Source organism: Geotrypetes seraphini, chromosome 1, assembly GCF_902459505.1.
Source record: "Geotrypetes seraphini chromosome 1, aGeoSer1.1, whole genome shotgun sequence".
Taxonomy (NCBI): Eukaryota; Metazoa; Chordata; class Amphibia; order Gymnophiona; family Dermophiidae; genus Geotrypetes; species Geotrypetes seraphini.
Genome location: NC_047084.1, coordinates 484323457 through 484349070, shown reverse-complemented (window position 1 = coordinate 484349070; position 25614 = coordinate 484323457). Strand labels below are relative to the sequence as shown.

The window sequence follows — 25614 nt, the reverse complement described above, 5'->3', positions numbered from 1 at the left end:
AAGGCTATTCTTATTTTCTTAAGATAATTGTATTGTATTTAATTTTTATTTGTAAACTGTCAATACCTCTTTGAAGTTCACAGCAATTCACAAACAAATGTTAATAGTAATACGATTAAAGTATGTAAAATTCTCATTGACATTCAAACAGGTTGCTGAGAAAATGGCAAAAACTCTAAGGATTACCTTTATTACCTCACCCTATAGAACAGTGGTCTCAAACTCTGCAGGGCCACATTTTGGATTTGTAGGTACTTGGAGGGCCTCAGAAAAAAATAATTAATGTCTTATTAAAGAAATGATTATTTTGCGTAAGGTAAAACACTTTTATAGTTTATAAATCTTTCCTTTTGGCTGTCTTAATAATAATATTGTAATTTTATACCTAAAGAGACATATGATCAAACTGTTTTATTTTACATTTGTGATTGATAAACATACCGAGGGCCTCAAAATAGTACCTGGCGGGCTGCATGTGGCCCCCTGGCCACGAATTTGAGACCACTGCTGTAGAACTACCCCCATGATGCTCATGGCTACATGCCAGATTATGTAAATAGATTCTTTGCCATCGTATAAGATTCCTAGAAGGACAGTCATTAGGAGGACCTTTAGTCTCGGGCACATCCTATTGGATCTAAGGCAGGGGTGTCAAATGTCAACTGAGCACAAAAAATCCCTTATTGCTGAAAATGATACAAAGAAAGGTGGTAACTGCTGGGTGGGGAAGAGCAGACTTAACAACATTTCTAGTTGGGGCTGGTGGCAGCACTGAGCATTGTGGGTAATTGTGAAGCAACAATGAACAATTATGTTGAATTCAAATACCTGATTCCCTGCGCTGTTCTCCCCAGTCCACAGGCACACAGTGCTTAAGGAAAGCATGGTCTTGCCGTCTGTCACATATTTAGTGACACATCTCTCTGTTTTTATAATGTAAACCGCTTTGGTACTAAAGCGGTATATGAAACCATAATAAACTTGAAACTTGCTTTGACACAAGTGTGTGTCCTGACAATATTGATCAAGAACCACTGGTGTAGACAGATTTGAGCAGTCAGAACACATAAGGGATGTTCTACCTGTCAGTAGTAGAATCTTGTCTCATCTCGTTAACATGTCAATGGAGTGCTCCGAACGATGAAATCTGTGTCTCTGAACATACAGCATCTTTTTCTGTACTGGATTTGGAATCTAGCCTTGCCTATTCAAAAATACCAAAGCAGAGTGGCTGGAAAGTTCTGGCTTTTAAATCACAAATATATTGTGACATCATCCTTGAAGCATTTCAGCAGGGCTTGAATTAGTCAAGGGGGAGAGACACAACAAAGTATTTTCCCTGACGGGGAAAGGTGAGGGAGCAGGGGAAGAGTTTAATTGTTTTTCAACTCTAACAAGGAATTGTAACTTTTCCCCCCTAACCCCCACGAATTATGTTAGTCTTATTCTGTAAGTCTGAAATTATTTTATTGTATTCACTACCCTTTTTTTTATAAATTGTACATCGCTTAGGAAATTAAATAAGCGATTCATCAAACACTAATAAAAACTTGAAACTTAAACTTGAAACATGTAAGCACTCAAGGAAACAGCCAGTTTTGATTTTCAAGCAAATCTTATTTTTTTGTGTACACTCTAGTTTACAAACAGGTTAATAATATTCATGTGCCCTGCTCTCCTCCCTCCCGCCTTCCCCTGCAAGGCTCTGCACCCTGTCCCCCTCCCTGCACTGTACACCTGTCTTCCCTCTCTTCCAGTGACCTACAGGCCTCCCCCAGGCCTGCCATATGACATGGTGGGCTGGAACAGGAGGGATCCGTCCTGTCTCGGCATACTCTACCAATTTTTTTTTTTTTTTTTGCCTCCTTCTACATACCTTTTTGAATCCCTGGTGGTACAGTGGTATAATGGGCAGGAGTGAGGTTTCTGTGCTCCTGCCCCGCGCTGAGCCCCTTCCTGAATTGTCTCGGCGGCTCAGCGGTGTACCGGGCACAAGCGACCTTTCCTTGCTTCTGCCCAGTTCTGAGCCACTCGCTGAATGGCTGCCTCGAACTCACGGCAGCCATTCAGCGAGCGGCTCAGCGGGGGGAGGGGAATGTTCAGAGGAGGGGCATGTGAGGGGCTTGGACAGGGCACTTAGTTAACCACACTTGCTGCATCTGTGACTGCAGTTATGCCAGGTGTATGGCTAGTGTAACTGTTCCATAAATGTGAGTGCCAATACCAGGTTATGCTAGTGTTTTGTACTGGTATCTGGGTACCCAGATGCCAAAATAAATTACGCTGTCACCCACAGCATTGGGGCACCTCAAGATGCACCCACTCACAGAATTGCCCTGTAATGCCACTTAATCTTTAGCTACCAGGGTGAATTAAACGCGCTCCTTCTGCCTGGTAACCTTGCAAGCATATGTTCTGAGTAAAGTGTTTTGTTGCATCAGGGTATGAAACTGCAGGCTCCAGTGAGGAATAGAGAGCTGATAACGCCCCTCATCTTGAAGTGACAGAGTTAATATTTTATTTTTCTAAACTACTTGGAAGAAGGCAATTATGAAATCCCTAAACTGAACTGTAAACTTCTTTCATGCTGTGATAATGAGCTCGTCAACTCAAACTTGTCTCTTACCCGCCTCTCACCGGTTTGTTCAAGCTGCTGATGGAGGAAGGAAACCAGGTCAAAGTGCTGGCATTGGTTTGGTGGGAAGAGAGCTGCTGACTAAGCAGGCAAGACATCATTAAACCAGCTTTCAAAACCCTTTTCTTTCTACATTGCTAGACTATTGAATAGCGGCCGAGGCAGCTAAGAGCATAATAGAATTCACACACAGTATGTCGAGTTTTACAATTTGAGAGGATTTGAAGCAATGGGAGATTAAAGGAGGTAGTTAACTAACCCATATTAAGGAAATAATACTCCATTGGGTTAATTCTCAGAGCTCTGGTGCTGTAGAGGACAGCATAAAAAAATATTTTCCCAATGCTCAACTCTTAATAGCATGCAAATTTATGTGTGCTGGTATGGCTGAGCATTGCGCAGTTGAGAGAGGAACATGCCTGGGTGCATGCGCACAAGAGCTGTGTGGTAAAGCAGAGCTCTTGTGCACATGCCCAGTCAAACTGGGAAGCGGGGCGCCCATGCTGAAGAGTGGAGGCCGGCAGAGAGGAGAGCAAATTGGGTGGCAGGATTCTCCAAAGTGTGTACTTGTATATGGGAAATATTTTCCAGCTTTGTTTTAATGCATTCCAATTTTTCCTCCAATAGTGCTGTAACCAGTACAAGAATTAAGCTCCCTTCCCTGTCTCCCACTATCATCATGGATATGTGCTCACAATCCTGAGTACCCCCCCTTAGAGCTGGTCTTCCAATAAATCTGTTCAGACACCCGAATATCAGCTCCAAGCTGGCATTAGGTTTTCAGTGATAATGGCAGGGTTTTTTTGTTTGTGCGCTGTTCTGGAATGGAGACATTTGCAACTGGTTCACCACGGGAATGGGGACAAGACCTTTTACCTCCCCATGGGAGCGGTGAAAAGGCCTACTCCTGTGGTAAAAAAAAATTGCGCCCTTGTCAGACTCGGCATCTTCTCCCCAGCTCCTCTTGCGCCTATTTTACTTTCAGGAGCCAGCCATGCCACGATGAAGACAGAAGGAATCCAAAACCAAAGCCTGAGACCAATGTGATTTGAAGAATAAAATTACCAGACAACAAAAAGAAAAAAAAATTAAATTTATTTTATGATTAGAATATTTCAGATTTGAAATATATCTCATTAGAGCTGGTATTAGACATAACTGGGGACCGCAAAGTCCAGGCTGTGCTTCTTTAGCTTCCAGCTGGCCTCTCTCTCTCTTTCTCTCTCTCTCTTTCTCTTTCTCTCTTTCTCTTTCTCTCTCTCTCTTTCTCTCTCTCTCTCTCTCTTTCTCTCTCTCTCTCTCTCTTTCTCTCTCTCTCTCTTTCTCTCTCTCTCACTCTCTCACTCTCTCACTCACCAAGGGGCAGTTGCCCTAATTGCTTTCCCCTAACATTCTTGCCATGTGTGATTAAAGTAAGATTCTGTTAGCTTGATTTTTCTATGTAGCATTCTGTAGTAATTTGGTTTGTTCAGTTTTCACAATAGTGAAGGGGATATTTGTGAAAGGGAGGGGAGATGGGTTTTGTTGAACCTTGCTATGTTTTATTTGTGTTTATAAAATGACAATTGTCAGAGGAGAAGTTTCCGTCCATGCACACGCGACTGCAGGGCAGCACAGGAAGGCTTCACCAGCATCAGTTGCATTTCTAAAGCGCCGCAAAGGTAAGGGAGAGGGAGGTAGATTTGGCCGGAGGGAGGGAAGGGGCTGCGCGATTAGTGACCATGCGCCTTCCCTCCCTTAAGTTTCTTTACACCACGAAGGTGAGGGAGATTCTCGGGCCGCTGAAGAGCGGTGAGGTGACGAGAGGGATAGGTGGATGCTGTGGGGACAGGGCGGTGAAGGGGACAGATTTTTTTTTCCCCATGTCATTCTCTAATACCAACCATGGACAAGTATCTGGTCTATTTACGATATTTTAAAATGACCCCTTTTTTATTTGTATCTTAATTTTTAATAAGACAAGTGATTGACGAGACATATACAGATTTGATAAGAGAGGTACTGGGGTATGGGGTAAAGATAAAATTACATTGAGGTAGAAATAAAATTTAAGAGGAAGGTAAGAGGGGGAGGAGAAGTCGCTTCTTAAAAGCGGTTCTCTTTCATCATTGATCTTGTGTGGAGTTAGCAGAAGGGATCCTATCTCATATTTTGATATGCATCCTGAAATAACATTTTTAAGTTTGCTTTTAAATTTATCAAGGGACTCTTCAAGTCGAATGTAACAGGAGAGCATTCCAGAGAGCAGGGGCTGTAGCAGAGAAAATGCTGTTGCATGTATAGAAGAGTTCCTTAATTGGGGGAATAGTCAACAAATTCTGGTTAGTAGATCTTGGGGTCTGTGAGGTTATGTAGGGATAAGAGAGCGACTTCGACACATGCGCAAAGCTGGTTTGGGGAAGCCTGAACAGCTGAGTGGCAGGGGAAATCCCAAAGCAGCCTCTTGTCACTCAGCTGTTGGATTTATTTATTTATTTTATATTTTTAAATGGCACAGATGTGTGTTGCGCACAATATCTGCCTCATTAAACCCCCTACCCAGAAATAAGGCCTTCTCCCCCTGCTGTGAAACGACCCCTAGTACCAAGAAATTGGCAGAAGGGAGGCCCACTCCCTCCTGCTGCTGCATACCTGCCCTGCAACCGACCCCTCCCCTCCTTCCCCAAAAATCAGCAGGAGGATGCTCACTCTCTCCTGCTGCCGTGAATCAAACCCCCTGCGCTGACTCGCTCCCACTCCCTACTGCCACTGGATGCCTCCTGCCCCTCTGAACCACCCCGAATCTCCCCTTTACCTTAAAAATAGATGATAGCAGGAGGGATGACCCAGTCCCTCCTGCTCTCCAGGCCCATCACTTCAAAATCGTGGGCCTTGCCCTTGGCCTGCCATTTTGGAGTGGTGGGCCTGGAGAGCAAGAGGGACTGGGCCATCCCTCCTGCTGTCATCTATTTTTAAGATACAGGAAAGGTTTGGGGGGGCAGAGGAAATTGGATGGCAGGAGGGAGTAGACATCCCTCCTGCCAATTTGTTTTGGGGGGAGGGGAAGGGGTCTGTTGTGGGGGCTGCTTAGCGTGGGGGGATCAGTGTATGTGGGGGTTGGTTCATGGTAGTAGGTGTGAGTGGGCATCTCTCCTGCTGATTTTTGGGGAAGGGTCAGTTCAGGGGTTCCTGGAGTCAGTGGGGGGAAGGGGGGAGGAGTCACTACAGCAGGAGGGAGTAGGCATCCTTCCTCCTCCCAAATTTTTGTGGGTACCGTGGGTGTTGGGGGGGGGGGCAGCACGGCACAGAATTTTTATTTATTTATTTTTTATGGGCATATCTGTGTCTATAGAAGAAAAAAAGGAAAAAAAAAACCCAGGTTACTGAGGTAGACCTGTTGGCTTTTCCAAGTTGGTCCTACCAACCAAATTCTGGCATGCAAGTTTAGGGCATCGATCGGATGCCTGGCTTTAATATTAATGACCTCATTTGATTGTCAGAATCGGAGAATATAGAACTGCCCCGAGTCTCTTGTTTTTGACACAACAGGACAAGAAGTTTTTTTTCACAATGTCCAAATCACTATTTTTGGAGCTGTTAAACATTTTTTCCAGTTAATCTAAATATTAAGGGGAATTGTTAGGCATGTTATCCCAGGACAAGCAGGCAGGTATTCTCACTAGTGGGTGATGTCATCAGACAGAGCCCCGGTACGGACGTCTCACAAGCACGTGTTGCTTGTAGAAACTTAAAGTTTCTAGATGCCCGCACCGCGCATGCGCCGGTGCCTTCCTACCCGGAGATCCGGGCGTGTCTCCTCAGTTCTTTCTTTTCCGCGGAGCTGAGAAGTTCAACTTCTTCATGCGCTAGCTGAATTCAGTTAAATTTGCCTTCCTTGTCCGCGTTTTCGTTTTCTTTTAATTACAGTTAACAGTTCTTTTCTTTTTCAAAAAAAAAAAAAAAAAAAGAGAAGATTATTTCCTCCGGCGGGTCGAACGGGCCGGCCACGTGGCTCAGGCCCACTGGCTTCGACCTCGCGGCGGAGATTTTCCGGCCTATGTCCCGGCCAATCACCGGGTTTAAGAAGTGCAGCAAGTGCCAACGCGCGATTTCACTCACGGACCCTCACTGGCGCTGTTTGCAGTGTTTGGGCCCTGACCACATCCCGAAATCGTGCGGGCCTTGCTCTACCCTTACGGCACGCTCATTCAAGCGGCGTTGCCTATTGTGGGAATCGATGTTCAAGATGGACGCAGCTAAGGATCCCACAGCCTCCACTTCATCTGATACCTCCCCGGTTCGGGCGAAACCGGCATCGACCACTCCTGCATCGAGTGTGGTGAAACCGGCATCGCTCACCCCGACACCATCCACGAGCTCGACGTCGGTGCCTGCCCCGGTCTCCTCGGTTCAGGTACCTCTTCCTTCCACAGTGCCACCAATGGTCATCAAAGTGCCGAAAGCTACTAAGCAGAAGCACTCGACCTCGAAGGAGCGCGATGTCCGTGCAGGAGGACCCCCTTTCGGTGCGGATCCCTCCCTATCGGCTTCGCTACGGTCCGTGCTGGAAGCTCAATTCGTTGAGCTCATGCAGACCATCGGACCCGGGCTCATCGCTGCCATACAGGGTGACCTCCCGGTACCGATCCAAAGGGGCGGTCCGCCCCCTCCCCCTCCCCCACACCGTTCGACCTCGACAACCGACGAGGACGAACGGGGGAGGGCGGCGATGCCCACGTGGCAAGCCTCGCTTACCGATATGCCGCCATTAGAACCCATTACGCCTCCGCGCCAACATGGGACCAGACCTCCGCTCGATACTCGAAGCCCTGGGCATAGTCAGGAAGAGTTCTTCCGTACTCCTTACCAGACTTGGGTAGCATCGCAAGAACCCGCATCGCAAACCCAGTTGCGATCCACCGCTTCCAGCCCTATCCACTTGGGGGCCTCGGGAGACCATGCGATGCACAGACGATCCCGATCCCCGTCCCGCCACCGAGACGGGCACCGATCGAGACACTCATCCTGGCATTCCTCACGCCATTCGGAGGTGTCACCGCAGAAAAAACTGCAACGTAGGGGATACTCCTCATCAGAGGTGTCCCCTCCGAGGGGCCCGGAGTACGAGGAGACACCGGTACCCGATTCTCCTTGTCACTCCCCGATGTCCACAGACCTGGAGGCCTCATCCTCCTCCAGCCCGTCCCACAGGCCGACGCTGGCGGAACAATTGTCCTTCTCATCATTCCTCCGACAAATGGCGGATGATCTGGATGTGACCCTTGACACGGGCTCCAGATACTCCAAAGAGTATCTGGACACCATGCACTTACCTAACCCTCCAACGGAGTCGCTTCGGCTCCCCTTGCATAAATTACTGGACCAGACCTTCATGCAGTGCTTCGAAACGCCGTATTCCATACCGGCGATCCCCAGCAAACTCGATGCTCGATACCGCATCGTGCACCATAAAGGGTTCGAGGGCCCCCAACTCTCCCACCAATCCCTACTGGTCGAGTCCTCCCTTAAACGCTCTCATCCCTCCCAGGTCTACGCCTCTGTACCGCCGGGCCGAGAGGGAAGAACGATGGACAAATTTGGTAGAAAATTCTACCAAAACTCCATGATGGCGTCACGGGTGCTAAACTACAACTTCTTTTTCTCTTCCTATCTGGAGTTCTTCTTGCCGGTACTCCGCAAGTTCACTCCGTTCATAGACAACCAAGCTCGATTCGAGTTCGAGGAAGTGGTAGCCTCCCTCTCCCAATTACGACTCCAGCTGATGCAATCCTCGTTCGATGCATTCGAACTCTCGGCACGCGCCGCCGCAAGCGCGGTAGCTATGCGTCGCCTGGCATGGCTCCGTACTATCGATATGGATCCCAACCTACAGGACAGACTCGCCAACGTACCATGTGCGGGAGCTGACCTGTTCGATGAGTCTATCGAAACTGTTACCAAGAAGCTGTCGGATCATGAAAAATCCTTTCAATCCATCCTACGGCCCAAACCCAAACCTCAACAGTCTCGACCTTCCAGGCCACCCCTGATTTACCAGCGGCGTTACATGCCCAGACAAACGCCCGCTGCGAGACAGCCTGCGAAGAGACAACCCCCCCAGAAGTCTCAGCAAAAAGTCCAGCCACCCGCTGTACCTAAGGCTCCCCAGCCTTTTTGACGCCCCTCCCGGGAGCATAACCTCGGCCTCTCCCATAGGGGGCCGCCTCCATCTTTTTTACCACAGATGGGAGGCCATAACCACGGACCTATGGGTCCTCTCCATCATAAGAGAAGGATACTCTCTTCAATTCCACCGGGTCCCCCCGGACCATCCTCCAAGAGAGTATCCTTCAAGCTCGACGCAGACCGCCCTTCTTCTTCAGGAAGTCCAAACCTTACTTCAGCTTCGGGCTGTCGAGACGGTCCCGTCAGACCAATTGAACCGAGGGTTTTACTCCCGGTACTTCCTCGTCCCGAAGAAAACGGGCGACCTGCGACCCATTTTAGACCTTCGGGCCCTCAACAAGTTCCTGGTCAAAGAGAAGTTTCGCATGTTGACTTTGGCTTCTCTATACCCCCTCCTCGAGCAGAACGACTGGTTATGCTCCCTGGATCTCAAGGAGGCCTACACTCACATCCCCATTCACCCGGCCTCCCGAAAGTTCCTCAGATTTCGGGTGGGAAATCTGCACCTACAGTATCGAGTGCTACCATTCGGCCTATCTTCGTCCCCCAGAGTCTTCACAAAGTGCCTGGTGGTAGTGGCCGCAGCACTCCGGGACAGGGGTCTACAGGTCTTTCCATACCTCGACGACTGGCTCATCAAGGCCCCGTCAGCACCAGAGGTCACTTCGGCGGCCTTGGCTACAACCTACTTCCTCCAGAATTTGGGCTTCGAGATCAACTTCTCCAAGTCTCATCTACAACCCACCCAGTCCCTCCCCTTCATCGGAGCGGTCCTGGACACCACCCGACTCCGAGCATTCCTGCCCCGGCAACGCATGGAGTCTCTTCTTCATCTCTGCCAGTCGGTGGCTACTCGCCAAACCCTACCGGCGAGACAACTGATGGTGCTCCTGGGCCATATGGCCTCCACAGTACACGTGACACCCTTTGCCAGACTCCACCTCAGGATCCCCCAGTGGACCCTGGCATCACAGTGGAATCAGACATCCGATCCACTATCCAAACGCATCGTAGTCACACCTGCTCTTCGGCAGTCTCTACTTTGGTGGATGACCTCTTCGAATCTATCCAGAGGTTTGCTGATGCACTCTCCCCCCCATCAGAAAGTTCTCACAACCGATTCGTCGAATTACGCATGGGGGGCCCACCTGGAGGGTCTCCGCACCCAAGGATTCTGGACCAGTGCGGAAAGACTACACCAAATCAATCTACTGGAACTCAGCCATCTTCAACGCGCTCCAAGCTTTCCAACATCTACTTCACGACATGGTAATCCTCATTCGCACAGACAATCAGGCTGCCATGTATTACATCAACAAGCAAGGGGGCACGGGCTCGTCCCTCCTTTGCCAGGAAGCTCTACGAGTCTGGGACTGGGTGGTGCGCCACAACGCCCTACTCAGAGCAGTATACATCCAGGGGGAGAACAACGTCCTAGCAGACAAACTAAGCCGTCTGCTACAACCGCACGAATGGACTCTCCATTCCAACCCCCTTCACCAAATCTTCACGCAATGGGGGACGCCTCATAGACCTCTTTGCGGCTCCCCACAACGCCAAACTGCCTCAGTTTTGCTCCAGGATCTACACTCCTCATCGCCTCGAGGCAGATGCTTTTCTACTGAACTGGGGGAAACGATTTCTATATGCGTTCCCACCATTCCCGCTGATCCAGAAGACTCTGGTCAAGCTGAAACTCGAACGGGCCACCATGATCCTAATAGCCCCTCGGTGGCCCAGACAACCTTGGTTCTCCCTCCTACTTCAACTCAGCAGCAGGGAACCAGTACCACTTCCAGTGTTTCCTTCACTACTTACTCAACATCAAGGATCACTACTTCATCCCAACCTGCAGTCTCTCCACCTGACAGCTTGGTTCCTCTCAACGTAACCCCTCACCAATTCTCACAAGAAGTGAGGGAAGTCTTGGAAGCTTCCAGGAAGCCCGCCACTCGACAATGCTACTCCCAGAAATGGACCAGATTCTCCTCATGGTGCGTTTCTAAGTCAAAGGAACCTCAGCGAGCTTCCTTATCCTCCGTGCTGGACTATCTCCTGCACCTATCTCAATCTGGGCTCAAGTCCACATCCATACGAGTCCACCTGAGCGCTATTGCGGCGTTCCACCAGCCTCTACAAGGGAAACCCCTCTCGGCCCATCCGGTGGTCGCCAGATTTATGAAAGGACTCTTCCATGTTAACCCTCCTCTCAAACCACCCCCAGTGGTTTGGGACCTCAATGTAGTCCTTTCCCACCTCATGAAGCCCCCGTTTGAACCACTCAACAGGGCCCCTCTGAAGTATCTCACCTGGAAAGTGCTTTTCCTTGTAGCCCTTACGTCCGCTCGCAGAGTCAGCGAACTCCAGGCATTGATGGCGGACCCACCATTCACAGTATTCCACCATGACAAGGTGGTCCTCCGCACTCACCCGAAATTCCTGCCTAAGGTGGTCTCCGAATTTCATCTCAACCAATCCATTGTACTTCCAGTATTCTTCCCTAAGCCTCATTCTCACCACGGAGAATCGGCCCTTCACACTCTAGACTGTAAACGTGCCTTGGCTTTCTACCTGGATCGCACCAAGCCACACAGAACCACTCCTCAACTTTTTGTCTCCTTCGATCCTAACAAGTTGGGAAGACCCGTATCAAAGCGCACCATCTCTAACTGGATGGCGGCTTGTATCTCTTTCTGCTATGCCCAGGCTGGATTATCACTCCCTTGTAAGGTCACAGCCCATAAGGTCAGAGCAATGGCAGCCTCAGTAGCATTCCTCAGATCAACACCAATCGAGGAAATTTGCAAGGCTGCCACCTGGTCCTCGGTTCACACATTCACCTCACATTATTGTCTGGATACCCTCTCCAGACGGGATGGACAGTTTGGCCAAACAGTATTGAAAAATTTATTCTCTTAAGTCGCCAACTCCCCCTCCATCCCACTGAGGTTAGCTTGGAGGTCACCCACTAGTGAGAATACCTGCCTGCTTGTCCTGGGATAAAGCAATGTTACTTACCGTAACAGTTGTTATCCAGGGACAGCAGGCAGCTATTCTCACGTCCCACCCACCTCCCCTGGGTTGGCTTCTCAGGCTAGCTACCTGAACTGAGGAGACACGCCCGGATCTCCGGGTAGGAAGGCACCGGCGCATGCGCGGTGCGGGCATCTAGAAACTTTAAGTTTCTACAAGCAACACGTGCTTGTGAGACGTCCGTACCGGGGCTCTGTCTGATGACATCACCCACTAGTGAGAATAGCTGCCTGCTGTCCCTGGATAACAACTGTTACGGTAAGTAACATTGCTTTCTTGGAAGGACTAGAGCGGGCTTAAATTTTGGATGTTTTTCTACAATAATGAAACATTGTAAAAATATCCAGGGATAGACTTGTTTCAGTAATGACTCTGCCAAAAAGGTGCCCAAAATCTTTGCCGTCCTTGTTCAATCCATCATCCTTTTCCAGACTGGACTATTGCAGCTCTATCTACTTAAGCCTAACAAAGAAAAGCCTTCAAAGACTTCAGCGGATTCAGAATGCCGCGGCTAAGCTTATCTTCACAAAAAGTAAATTTGACCATGTCTCACCGCTCCTGTCCAAGCTTCACTGGCTTCCAGTAATCTCCAGAGTCCACTTTAAATGCGCCTGCCTAATTTTCAAGATCCTACACAGCATCCTTCCTCCCTTTATTCCACTTTCTTGGAATTCCTAAAATCCTAATACCACTAGATCCACCGAAAAATCAAAACTATCCTTTCCTTCATTAAAAGGCATATCCCATGCAGGAAAACTAGGGACATCCCTCTCCTTCAGAATCACTGAGCTCTGGAATAACCTTACCTCCCCACTTTGGAATCTGAGCGCCCTCCAACTTTTCCATAAACATCTGAAAACTTGGCTATTCTCAAAAATATAATACTTCCTCCCTCTCTGGTATACTAAGCCCCTCTAAACATTCTTTATACTAAGGCCTATAACCCTTCATTGGAGTTCCTTTTCTATCCCAGCTCCTGTAAAATGTGCCGAGCTCTAAGATTGTGGAGAGGATGCGGTATACAAACCTAAGACTTAGTTTATATATAGGATATAGGCAAAACTCCCCCCGTTAAACCCCCAATGGTCACCAACATTCTCCTACCCACCTAAGATAGTACATACCACGGTCTGACAGCTGCAGATATGACAATTTCTCTTAGAACAGCAAGTAGGTCCCTGGAGTAGCCTAGTTGTTGGTGGATTAGATAAGACCTAGGCCCATATCCTACTCTAAATGGTACATTGTGGTGGAAAGTCTTGGAGTTCCCCCCCCCCAAACCATAAAATACCTACTGAAGCAACAAAGGTGACATCTGTAGATATAAGGGCTATTATACACTTGGGAATAGTACATTCTTTGCTATTCCTGGAGGACTTGCCATATGATATAAAGGGGGTTATGATGTGATGTGTACCTGGGAACTCTTAAGTGCTCCCTATGCTGCCCCATTATTCTTCTGGGATGTGTGCCCAATCTAGTAAGATTGTTGGCCCCCAGATATCCTAGTGGCTTGTTATGTGTGGGGTTTTTTTGCCTTGGATGTTTGAAAATGGCCTTTTAAAGAAAGATGCACTGATTATAACATCTAAAATAGGGCAATTTTTGAACCAAAAGGACATTTTGCTGGTTTGAAAATGACCATGTTTGCCACTGGAGCTTTGGATGTTTTGCAAAAAAAAAGTCCAAAATCAGCTTTGGAGGTCATACTGAAAATGCCCCTCCAAATGTTTGAGGCAATATTATACCCTGACATGTATGAGTACTTTGCTAGCTATGGCTGCATTTACAGCACTGATCTTTGACCAGAGGTTATGTAATCAAAAAGTACTGTATTGCATTTATCAAGATGGACTTATGCAAGCTGTCTCCTCACTCATCCATGTAAAAAAACTTTGAAGTTTGATATTGGTATTGGTAGGCCGAAAAGTTCTCTTTTGGATGTATTTATAAATCTTGCAGTTTAAAATAATTTTAGTGAGAGAAAATCAGTGGAGGGAATTACCTGTGTCTACTGTAATTTGCAACTGAATATTTTCCCAACTTTTCCTTCATTAATTTCTTTGAACAGGTGAAAACAAACTGCTTGAAACTCTGCATGAAATTGCCAGCAAAAACAAGATTTGGCGGTCCTACATTGGTATGGGATATAACAACTGCTCAGTGCCTCAGGCTATCTCTCGGAATTTGTTGGAGAATGCAGGATGGTAAATGAGACTTCTGGAAACTGTCATGTGTATATATTTTTTTTTCATAGGAATTCAGAATCTCTCCCCAAAGAAGAGGAAAAAGTGCTCACTGCTCTAAGGTCCTGATGCTTGGAACCTAATGCTGGTATTAAGGGCCAGTTGGCACTGAACTATTGTTGGTGTTAACATGCAAAAGCTTGGAAGGTTTTAACACAGGAAATAAGCAAGCCAAAGATGGCTATAAATTGTATTTAAATGTAGTCAAATGTAAGGTCATTTGCTATGCCCTCCCAAAGATCAAAACAGTGCACAAAAACCTGGTCTTGCCGCTGAAAATGTACTGCCGGCTCAGAGCTGGTATTGGAGAATTTTGAAGAGATTCCTTTTTTCCTGTCTTTAAAATCTGCTGATTTTGATTCAGAAGTGGAAGGGGGGTCCAAGAGCCGGTACTGAGAAACAAATGTGTGCAAATTCAAGCAAACCCAAAAGTGAAAGCATACATTAGTGCCTGTTTTCTGTGCTTAAATATATGCCTTTTGAGGGAATTTTTTTTGGGGGGGAAAAGCTTATATTGAAAGGCACAGAAGAACAGTGCTGATGTGTGTTCCACTCTAGGGTTTGTCTGGGCATGTGTACAAGAGCTGCGCTTTAGAGAATGACATGCATCCCCACAGGATCTCAATATTCCTGTCCCATTCCTGCAAGCTCTGCCTTAACCGCACAAGCCCTGAACACTTATGATTTTAAAGTGTTTGAGGCTTGAGCAGATGAGTACAGAGCTTGCAGGAATGGGATAGAGCAGTGGTCTCAAACTCAGATCCTTTGCAGGGCCACATTTTGGATTTGTAGGTATGTGGAGGGCCACAGAAAAAATAGTTAATGTCTTATTAAAAAAATGACAACTTTTTGCATGAGGTAAAACTCTTTATAGTTTATAAATCGTTCCTTAATTGCTTCTGATAATTTCAGTTATACACAGCTGAAAGCAGTGCAACATGTAGAAAGTGAAAAACTATCTAAACTTCACTTTCTGCATGTTGCACTGCATTCAGCTGTGTCTTGCTGAAATTATCAGAAGCAATTAAGGAACGATTTATAAACTAAAGAGTTTTACTTCATGCAAAATTGTGATTTAGATTCTAATCTAAAGTATCAACTGCAGGAGACAAGATTTTGATGTAGTCCTCTAGGCTTTTTTTTGTAGAGGGGAGAATCAATATCCAACTTGTGCCTTAAGGCCCTGATTCTCTAAAGTGCATCCCGATTTTAGGCGTCCTACAGCTGTCTAATCAGCCAATCGGGATGCATGTTTAAAAAAAAAAAAAATGCTCCCCAGGCAAGCCTGAAGGCACCTCCGGGAGCCTAGGGAGATCCACAAGATGCCTAAGCTCGTCTAAGGGCCTTAGGCTGAACCTAGGCGGCCCTACGCGTCTCCCTAGTAGAGGAGAAGCTTAAAATGTAGGCCAGCAAAATGCTGGCCTACATTGTAAGTAGACGCGGCCGCTATACTTATCGCGGCAAGGGATCTCTCTGCCGCTATAAGTATAGCAGGCCGCGGCCCCCTGACCAGGAGGGTGCCCAAACCCTCTGCCTGAAGACGCACCCCCCCCCCCGACACTACTGACCGCCCCCCCCCCCGACAATATCGATAGCTGGCAGGAGGGTGCCCAATCCCTCCTGCCCGAAGACGCACCCTCCCGGGCGCTAACCCCCCCCCCCCCAAACCTCCACTCCACCAAACCTGTTCTTAGATGGGTCTTGCACGTCTTGAGCCGGCAGGCACGCCTCGTCGAAATGAAGCAGGCCCGCCCCTTCCCGGCCCATCCCGCCGAAGCCTAAGGCCTGGACCAATCAGGCCTTAGGCATAGCGGGTCCGCCCATCCCCACTAAGTCTAAGGTCTGATTGGCCAATCAGGCCTTAGATTAAGTGGGGATGGGCGGACCCGCTATGCCTAAGGCCTGATTGGGCCAGGCTTCTAGAGCCTGGGCCAATCAGGCCTTAGGCTTCGGCAGGATGGGCCGGGAAGGGGCGGGCCCGCTTCATTTCGACGAGGCGTGCCTGACGGCTCAAGACGTGCAAGACCCATCTAAGAACAGGTTTGGTGGAGTGGAGGTTTGGGGGGGGTTAGCGCCGGGGGGGGTGCGTCTTCGGGCAGGAGGGATTGGGCACCCTCCTGCCAGCTATCCATATTGTCGGGGGGGGGATCGGTAATGTCGGGGGGGGGGCGGTCGTTAGTGTCGGGGGGGGGGTGAGTCTTCGGGCAGAGGGTTTGGGCACCCTCCTGGTCAGGGGGCCGCGGCCCACTATACTTATAGCGGCAGAGAGATCCCTTGCCACGATAAGTGTAGCGGGCCGTGTCTAATCTAACCCGTTTCTCTAACCCGCGTCTGTAACATAGACGCCGGTTACAGAATTGGGGTTTAGTTTAGGCCGATTCTGAATAGGACGCCTCTCCCGGGCGTTCTATTCAGAATCAGGGCCTAGGTGTCTTGCGGGCCTCGCCTTCAATATAGGCGGCCTGCCTGGGGAGCATTTTTTTTTTAAAAAACGTGCATCCCGATTGGCTGATTAGACAGCTGTAGGACGCCTACAGCTGCCTAAAATCGGGACGCACTTTTAGAGAATCAGGCCCTAAGTGTCTGGTGGTCGCGCCCGCAATCGCCTTCAGTTCTCGCCTCCACCAGCACCGGACACAACTGCCATCGTACATCAAGCAGTCACCGCCAGGAGAGGTGCCAAATTTCACAAGAGTTCATGAGATTACGTATATACTCATTGTCCCCCCCACTCCACCACACAATTGCGTGCAGACGCAGAAAAGCGCTTGTGTGAGGTTACAGCAGTGAAGTGGGCAACGTTCCAGAACAATGATAACATACTAAGGGCCTCAAAATAATACCTGGCGGGGCTGTGAGTTTGAGACCACTGCTCTAGACTATGCAGGTTCACACTTAGCAAGGACTAGTTAGACTAGCTTCAGTCATTCTATCTGCTGGCCATGCTTTAGCTTTCCATTCTGATCATTTTCCATAGACTGATCAACTTGACCTTTTCTTTTAATACTGATCTATAATGGAGCAAATTTTTCTGAATCTTTGTTGGCTAAATGTGACACATAATAGTTTATTAGCAGTATCTGGACTTTGATGCTGAAATGAGAGAATGGCATGAGGTGATAGAATGACATGAGGTGATGCAAGAAGTCTGACCACAGAGCTTCCCAAACTGTGGGTCAAGAACCCAGATGAGGTTACAAATCCTTTGTTAGGGATCATAACCTATGCAGGTTTTCCAAGGATGTCATTCTGCCTTTCTGAGGGGGAGGGTGAAAGGGTATTCGACTATAATCATGAGGTCACAGTCCCAAAAATATTGGGAAGCACTGACCTAACACAAAGCTGGGGGGGGGGGGGGGGGATAAAAGTGTCCCCATGACTGTCACTACTTATATTCATCTGCATTATTTGGTTTCCACGTAAGTTCTAGTAGGAGCTAGGTAAGGTGGGTGAGGGGCCAGAGAGCAGTATGACTTCTGTTGGCTTCTGGTGAGGGGCCAGTGAGCATGAGACAGGGCCCCATGTAATCTATCATCAGAAGGAAATGGACAGAAGGTAGCAGCAGTTGGTAACGAGATCTACTTCATGGATTCCTCTGGCTGGTGAGAGGTCATCAGCATGGTGAAAGTGAATGCAGTGCCACCAGGAGGACAGACAGAAATGCAGTACTACCAGGAGGACACTCCTGCCCCATGCAGAACCACTATCTGGATGCTACAAGTTCTCGCGATCTCATGAGAACCCACAGCAGCCATTCAGGTGGTAGCGCTGCATGAAGCAGGAGCATCATGAGATTGCTCCTGCCCCAGTTCACCTCTGGACCACCAAGGATTTTAAACAGGTATGCTTTTTGCTAATCGTGGGGGGGAGAGGGGGGCAGGAAGGAGGTGAGTTGTTAGCCAGGACAGAAGGTAGGATGGAGCCCTCCTGTCCCAGCCCACTGCTGGACCACTAGGTCTTAAAGCAGTCTTTGCTAGGACTCGAACATGAGTCCGTGGCACCTAACAATAGGTAGGACATGGTGGTCTGTCATAGCTAAATCATTTCTATAGGTAATGATTCCTAGACTCCTACTGGGTCAGTTTTAAGCAAGAAACAGCTTTTCTTAAGGGAACACAGAGACCTCTTCACCTGTATGTTTGCTTTTGTCGTAGTGGCTCTCAACGTCCATTTATCACATCGTTGCTTCTGCTGCTGTCTTGTCTCTGTAGGGAAAGGGACTGGGACTTTGTATACTGTCTTTTTGTAGTTACAAGTGCTGCCCGATTCAGGAAAAAAATTTTGATTCGATTCAACCTATTGAATCTTTTTTTTTTTTTTTTTAATTTGATTCAATTTTTCCTGTCCAATTTGGGTGTTTTCTTCAAACATCCTGGTGGGTTTATTTTATAGCCTCTTTACCCATTCCGCCCCTTTTGCCCTCTCCTACCACACTGGCGCTGTGGTATAAACAAACAAAAAAGACTTTTCTTCTCTCTGTTAAATCCTAGCACACGGCAGTATAATACCAGCTGTGGCAGGATATACATTTCAAATCTGACACATTGTAATCACAAAACAGAAAATATTTTTTCTACCCTTTGTTGTCTGGTCATTATTCAAATCATGTTGGTTCCAGGCTCTGCAACAATCGTCTTCTGATAACTCGCTTGCCAGGGTCTCCTGCCCATTTGTCGTTTTTTATCTCCGTGCTAACCATCCATCTTCCATCTCTGTCCTTCCCTTCAGTTTCCTCCCCCCCCCCCCCCCCGAGGTCTGGCATCTTTCCTTTTTTTAAATCTCCATTCCCGTAACTGCAGCGATTGACCCCCACCATTCCCAGATCCACCATCTCTTCTCTTCTCCAACATCTCTCCCTCTTCCCTACCACCCCAGGGTCCATCAGCTCTCTCTTTCTCTTCCCAACTACCCTCCTATTCAGTATCTGTGTCCCCCCCACACCATCCCTTTCTGTTCCTTCCCTTTCTAAATCCCATTGTCTTATCTCTCTCCCTCTCCTGTTTTTAGATCCATTATTTCTTCCATACTCCCCATCTCCCCCCTCGATCATCTTCCCCCCCCCCTCGCACCAAGTTCATCTCTCCCATCTATCTTCTCCCCATCTCTCCCTCTTCAATCCACCAACTTCCCCAAGTCCATTTCCCCTCTCCCCCATCTACCTTTATTTTGATGATGCTGGTGGCAGTAGTGATTTAGCGATCCACAGAGTTCTCCTGCCACCACTGCTTGCGTCTTCTCTCCACTGTGGTCCACCCTCAGTGAAAACTTCCTGTTTCTGCTTGGGCAACCGAATGGAGAGAAAACTCCTGCAGTAGCGGCAGGAACTCTGTGGATCACTAAATCACTGCCACTTTTGCCTGGAGTAAAAAGATGGATGTGACCGGGGAGGAAAGGAGAAATGCTTCTGACCAGGAAGGAGAGAGCCAGCCAACCAATTGCCATGCTGTTGCCAATCCGCACACGGAGGTCCGCTCAGCGCTCTCTTTGCTGAAGTCCCTTCTTCTAATGTAACTTTCGGTTTTGCAAAACCAGAAGTTGCATTAGATGTAAGGACCAGCAGCCAAGGGAAAGTCCAAACGGGTCTCAGGGAGCCGACGAATCGGTGAGTCCAATTTTTTTTTGGCATAACGAATTGATTCACCCGAAGTGAATCAGTGAATCGATTCAAATCGGGCAGCACTAGTAGTTACACAACCACACTCAAAGCAGCCACTTCAAGCATTTTCCAGTGGGCTCACAATCTATCTAAATGTACAAATGCACAATTTGTGTTTAAAAGCTGAAATAACATGAAGATATTTGCTGCTTCATTTGAAACATTTTGTAATTTCTATTTGAGTAGCTTTTATCCAGTAAATAAGAAAATTGCTTTTCACATGCAGGACTATACTCCAAGCATCTGCAAATGCAAGTCTAGACTAAATGTAAATGTGAGGATGCAGAATATTCTGTCACTCACCGGTGGCTTTCATTGGTTTTCCTGTCACATCACTGGAATTTTTCGTTTCTAGGGAGACCTGTGGAGAACTCTAGGAATCTGTAGAGGGGTAACACAATGAGTGCAGTGCCTTGGAGGAAACGCAATAGCCAAATAGATGTACTGTTGACAAAGCTGCTTGAGGCCATTTGCACAGAGTAAAATATATAATGTCGTGAGGGGAAGGCTTTCTATACTTCATAGCGTAGCCCAAATTCCTTCTCGAGGGGTGCAATTGCCACACTTTCATGATAAATTGTGTTCTTTGTGGCTTCCGTACCAACAGGAGATTTTCTTGCAAGTTTTTTAGTGGCCTATTTTTGCTGAAAATTTGCTGTGGATACCAATGAGCCTACTTAGCAAACTTTCACATTAATTTGTATGTAGCCTGACCCAAAATCTACACCTTAGTGAGACATAGCTATCTTTTTTGTGCATGTGTATGTGGGTGGGGGTTCTCCTTAAAAGACATCTATGCATGAATTTCAAGTAATGAACTGTTTTGCCTGATTTTGCGGTAGCTCATTTAGTGAAAGCTGAGTTGAAATTCTGTGCTTGTACTGAGGTGCAAGCAGCAAATCTTTTTGCAAATGGTATGAATACAAAAACAGCTAAGCTTACATCCTGGAAACTTGCAGTTTAGTCCATTTGTGTTAAAGTATTTTAAAATTCCATTGTGATTGGCAAATGTATTGATCAAACAGATATTTGACAAGGTATGTTCTAAGGGTGGAAAAACATTTACAGAACTGGGATGCTGACCAAACTTTTTTTAGATGTGGAAAATTTTCACTGAATTTTTAGCTCCTGTGGTTGCTTAATGCTGCTGATTTTTTTTGTTAGCTTTTAGATAAACCACTTTTCAAAACAAACATCAAAGCAGTTTACAACCTTTACCAAACAGGTAGAAGGAAAAGAACTACTGTATATACTCAATATAAACCGAGGTAACACTCACCCCCCCAAAGGAAGAAAAAAGGTTGACTCGACTATAAGCCAGGATATTTATATTCAAGTGCCCTGCCCTGCCAGGCTCTGCACCCAACCCCCTCCTCCCTCTCTCCCTGCCCTGCCAGGCGTTGCACTCTATCCCCCCCTCTCTCTTTGCCCTGCCAGGCTTTGCACTCAGTCTCCCCCTCTCTCCTGATATCTTGCAGGCCTCCCAGGCCTGCCGTAAGCCCTGGTGGTCCAGGGTGGGCTAGGACAAGAGGGATCCTGCCTATCTAGCTGACTAACAACTCTCCTCCCTCCCCCCTCCTGATTAGTAAAAAGTATACCTTTAAAATCCCTGGTAGTCCAGCAGTGAACTGGGGCAGGAGTGATCTTCCTATGCTCTTGCCCCATGCAGAGCTGCTATCTAGCTGCCAAGAGTTTTTGTGGCAACCTCACAAGACTGCGAGAACTCTGAGGTTGCCATGTGAAGTCGCGGCAGCCATTCAGATAGCAGTTCTGTACGGGGCAGGAGCATAGGGAGATCGCTCTCTGGACAGGAGGCAAGAGATCCCTACTGTCCTGGACCATCAGATCTTAACAGCAGGCCCAGTGGAGACCTGCAACAGGTCGGGAAGGGGGGGGGGGGGCACCAACGCTAATATAAACCAATACCCTCATTTTTGAGCCAATTTTTTGGTCCCAAAATCTTTGTTTATATTCAAGTATATATACAGTACTTTTACTGTTGTATGAGGGGTCAGTGCAGTTATAGGTGTCACCAAGTTTTGGTTAACTAGACATGAAGGATGTATTGGGGCTGATATTTGGACTGTGGAAGTTAGATTCAACCAAAGGAGGTTGCTGATGGCAGATTTGGATAGGCTTGAGTGGGTATTGATCAGTGGTCTCGAACTCAAACCCTTTGCAGGGCCACATTTTGGATTTGTAGGGCCGCAGAAAAAAATAGTTAATGTTTTATTAAAGAAATGACAATTTTGCATGAGGTAAAACTATAGTTTATAAATCTTTCCTTTTGGTTAAGTCTTAATAATAATATTGTAATTTATAGCTAAAGAGACATATGATCAAGAGACTGTTTTATTTTACTTTTGTGACTATGATAAACATACTGAGGACCTCAAAATAGTACCTGCCGAGCCACATGTGGCCCCCGTGCCGTGAGTTTGAGACCACTGGTATTGATAGTATCTCCACTGGTTGGGAAATTAGGCCAGTAATGGGCAGACTTCTATACAGTAGTCTGCTGCCCAAGAATAAAAGGACAAATATTTTTTCTATTCCACTCTTTATCCAAAGCAGATTACAAATAGAACACACATTTTAAAACATTTAACAATTCACCACATGAATGTTATATTAATTTAAAAAACAACAACTTCTCACAAGGTGCTGAACAAGATGAAATTAGTGCTTCATTCATAGCTATGACTAAGTATCATATTTCATTTGACAAAAAATAACTAATAACTTAATTTTTATATAGCGCCATTCCACAAACAGTTCAAAGTGGTTTACAGGGGAAGAGATTATACAGACGGCGACAGCACAGAGAACTTTTGAAATTACATTGGCATGTTGAGCTTAGTTAAGTTTATCTGGCAGTGTTTTGGAAGTACATCAAGGTTGAAGTGGTGGTCAGAGAAATTTGTCAAAGAGATAAGTTTTGATTGACTTCCTAAACATTTGGTTTGAAAGTGCATTTGAGATGAAGTTGGTTAAACATTTATTCCATTTGGTTGCTTGGAAAGATGTTCTATCAAGGTATCTCTTGTAGGTACAGCCCTTTAGGGAAGGAAAAGCGAACAAGTAGGCACTGCGTGTATTAGTTGTGCCTGGGAATTCGAATTGGTGGGACAGATAGGTTGGGGATGAACCTGTCATGGTTCCACAGGCAGCCAGTGTAGTTTGTTCAACATTTTCTTAAATTGATATACGTATATCTATCCGTCATCGAACATACACAGGCAACCTGTTCCATTTTAGTGGCCTTGCATATGAGAACCACGCTTTTCCTTACTGATTCATAATGCAAAGATTTTATTGTAAGGACAGCTAAACGTTGTTGCATCAAAGAGCACAAAGTCCTTGAAGCTAAGTAAGGCCTCAGACAGTCTTGTAAGTACTTGGGTGACATTTGATTTGAGACTCAAACCATCGGTAACAATTTATACTTTACTCAATAGATGATACATCGCTATAGAATGTTTGGGGACATGTTCAAATCTGAGAATCCCATATAGCGGGCATATTATGGAATTCTGTGCTACCTGCAAAGCGTGCATGCATGTAGCTGGCAACCCTAGGAATACAATATTACAATAGTCTAACAAGAACAAGTATGCATATGCTATAAGTGTATCTCAGAGAGGGGAGAGATGGACTTCCATGAAGTCTTCACTGGCTCCCTGTCAGTTTCCACATTCAATTCAAACTTCTCTTGTTGACCTTCAAGTATATTCACTCTCCAGCTCCTCAGTACCTCTCCTCTTATTACCCCCTTTGCTCTGCCCTGGGAATGTTGCTGATCCGATAAGTCTCATGTCGGAACCCTTCTCTACTGCCAACTCCCGTCTCCGTCCCTTCTCCCTTGAATGAGCAATCAAGGAGCTCAGCCAAGAATTCATTTTTCCAGCTTGACAGGCAAGTGTCTTTTCCAAAAAAAACTCTTGAAACGGCAAGCTTTTGGGATAGGGTACATAAACATCCCAGAATGTAGGCTAGTATTCTATAAAAGGATCTTAGCGCTATCGTTTAATCGGGCAAATAAATGCATTTTCATGCCATTTGCCATTTCAGCCCCTGGTACTGCAGGTGGCTGAATCTCAGGGAAAGAAACTGACTTTTCCTGTAATGACTTTAACCCCTGTGAAAAGAATTCTTCTGTTTTGACCTTCAAAGCAGGATTTCACAGCTTCTTGACGTCTTCATCACTTGAAAATTGTTGTCCAAAGATAGATTTCTTCAAACTTGGAGCAGGAAATCTGAGGTAGCCAGGTCAGGACTGAAGGGTGGATGGTTCAGATGCTGAAACCCACATTCTCGGATGGCAGCCTGTGATTGTCATATGTGCACCAGCACATTGTCATGAAGAAGCAGCATGCCTGCTGTGAGTTTTCCTTGTCTTTTCATCTTAATTAACTTCCGGAAAATGATCATTATATTGGCGTTAACTCTCCCCAGTTAAGGTTCTTGTGTGGCATGAACTCCAAAAGCAAAAGTCCATTCCAGAAAGACAGTTGCTCTGACTTTGTCTGCAGATTTTTCTGTCTTGAACATTTTTGGGTTGGGGGATGACTTGTGCTCCCTCTGCATTGACTCCATTTTGGATTCTGGATTTCTGTGATAGACCCAAGTCTGTTCTCCAGTCACCAAACGATGAAAAAAAAAATTCACTTGGTCTTCATGGAGCATCTCTAAGTTCTTCTGACAGCACTAGAGCCTTGTGGCCGCCTGACATGGCATCAGCATTCTTGGAGCCTATCTTGCACTAACCTTGGACATGCCCAACTTTTCATGAATTATGTTCCAAACTGAACCTGCTGAGATACCAATTTCTTCAGCTATTCGGGAAACCTTAATTCATTTGGCTATCAAAATTAAATCCTGGACTTTCTTGCACATTTCTTTGGAAGTTGCTTCCACAGGCTGGTGTGATGGTCATCTTCAGTGGACTCTACCCCAATTTAACTGCTTGCTCCAAAATTTTACTTTGTAGAATGAGACTCACCATAACCTGGTCATGTGCTTGTGAATCTCCTTTGGCTTTTTCCCTTCTTTTGTGAGAAATTTTATCACTGAACGGTGCTCCAAATCTAGCAGTTTCTTACTTGGTTCACACGAGGACTCTCTCTTGGCATGTTAAGACTCACACTGAGCTGCAACTGTGCACGAGTAACCCTGAGACATGTCGCAACATGCACAGACTTGTTTCAACACGCTTGTGTAGCAGGCTGGTCTGGATTGCCAGGAGAGATCAGCACTCGGCACACTGTTAGAAGGCATAATGGACTTTATTGTTCACAACTTTTTTTATTTTTTATTTTTTTTAATTTTTCTTTTATTAAGAAAAGAAGAATACAAAGAAGTAAACCACAATCGGAATACAAAGAACCAGAAACAAAGCAAAACCCAAGACAAAAAGGGTCTACCGCGTTGTTTCTGCGCGGAGACAAAAGATACTCATCAAAAGCCAAGAACAACCCACCCTCCAAACCCCCCCCCCCACCCCTCACCCCCCCAAGCACTCCAGTGTCAGAAATTCAGAAGAGCACTTCGGGCACCCGGAGACAAATTGTCCCAGACCGGAGCCCAAATCGCTCGGAATTTCCTCCATTGACCAAGGCCACTGTTCTTAGTATCCAAATATTCATACTTCAGGAAAGTAAACAGTTCATTTTTCCACATTGTGAGGGTAGGCACCTCAGCCTGCCTCCATAACAAGAGGATACATTTACGAGCTAACAAAAAGGCCTTCTACAGCAACACGGAATCCAAGTCACCACTAGTTAGGGTTACTAGATGTCCGGGTTTTCTCACATGTTTAGGGTATTCTGGGAGGGAGTAATCACCACTTGCTCCTGCTCTTGTCTTTGGGTTCATAACAG

The 25614-nt window shown here is 46.6% G+C and overlaps 1 protein-coding gene across 1 annotated transcript in view; it reads left to right on the top strand.

Moving 5' to 3' along the window:
• The window catches only part of GLDC (glycine decarboxylase), a 172015-nt gene that overhangs the window by 45185 nt on the left and 101216 nt on the right, over positions 1-25614 (top strand). The window contains 1 exon segment of the mRNA XM_033925858.1: positions 13905-14040. Within this exon segment, the coding sequence (XP_033781749.1) occupies positions 13905-14040 (136 nt within the window).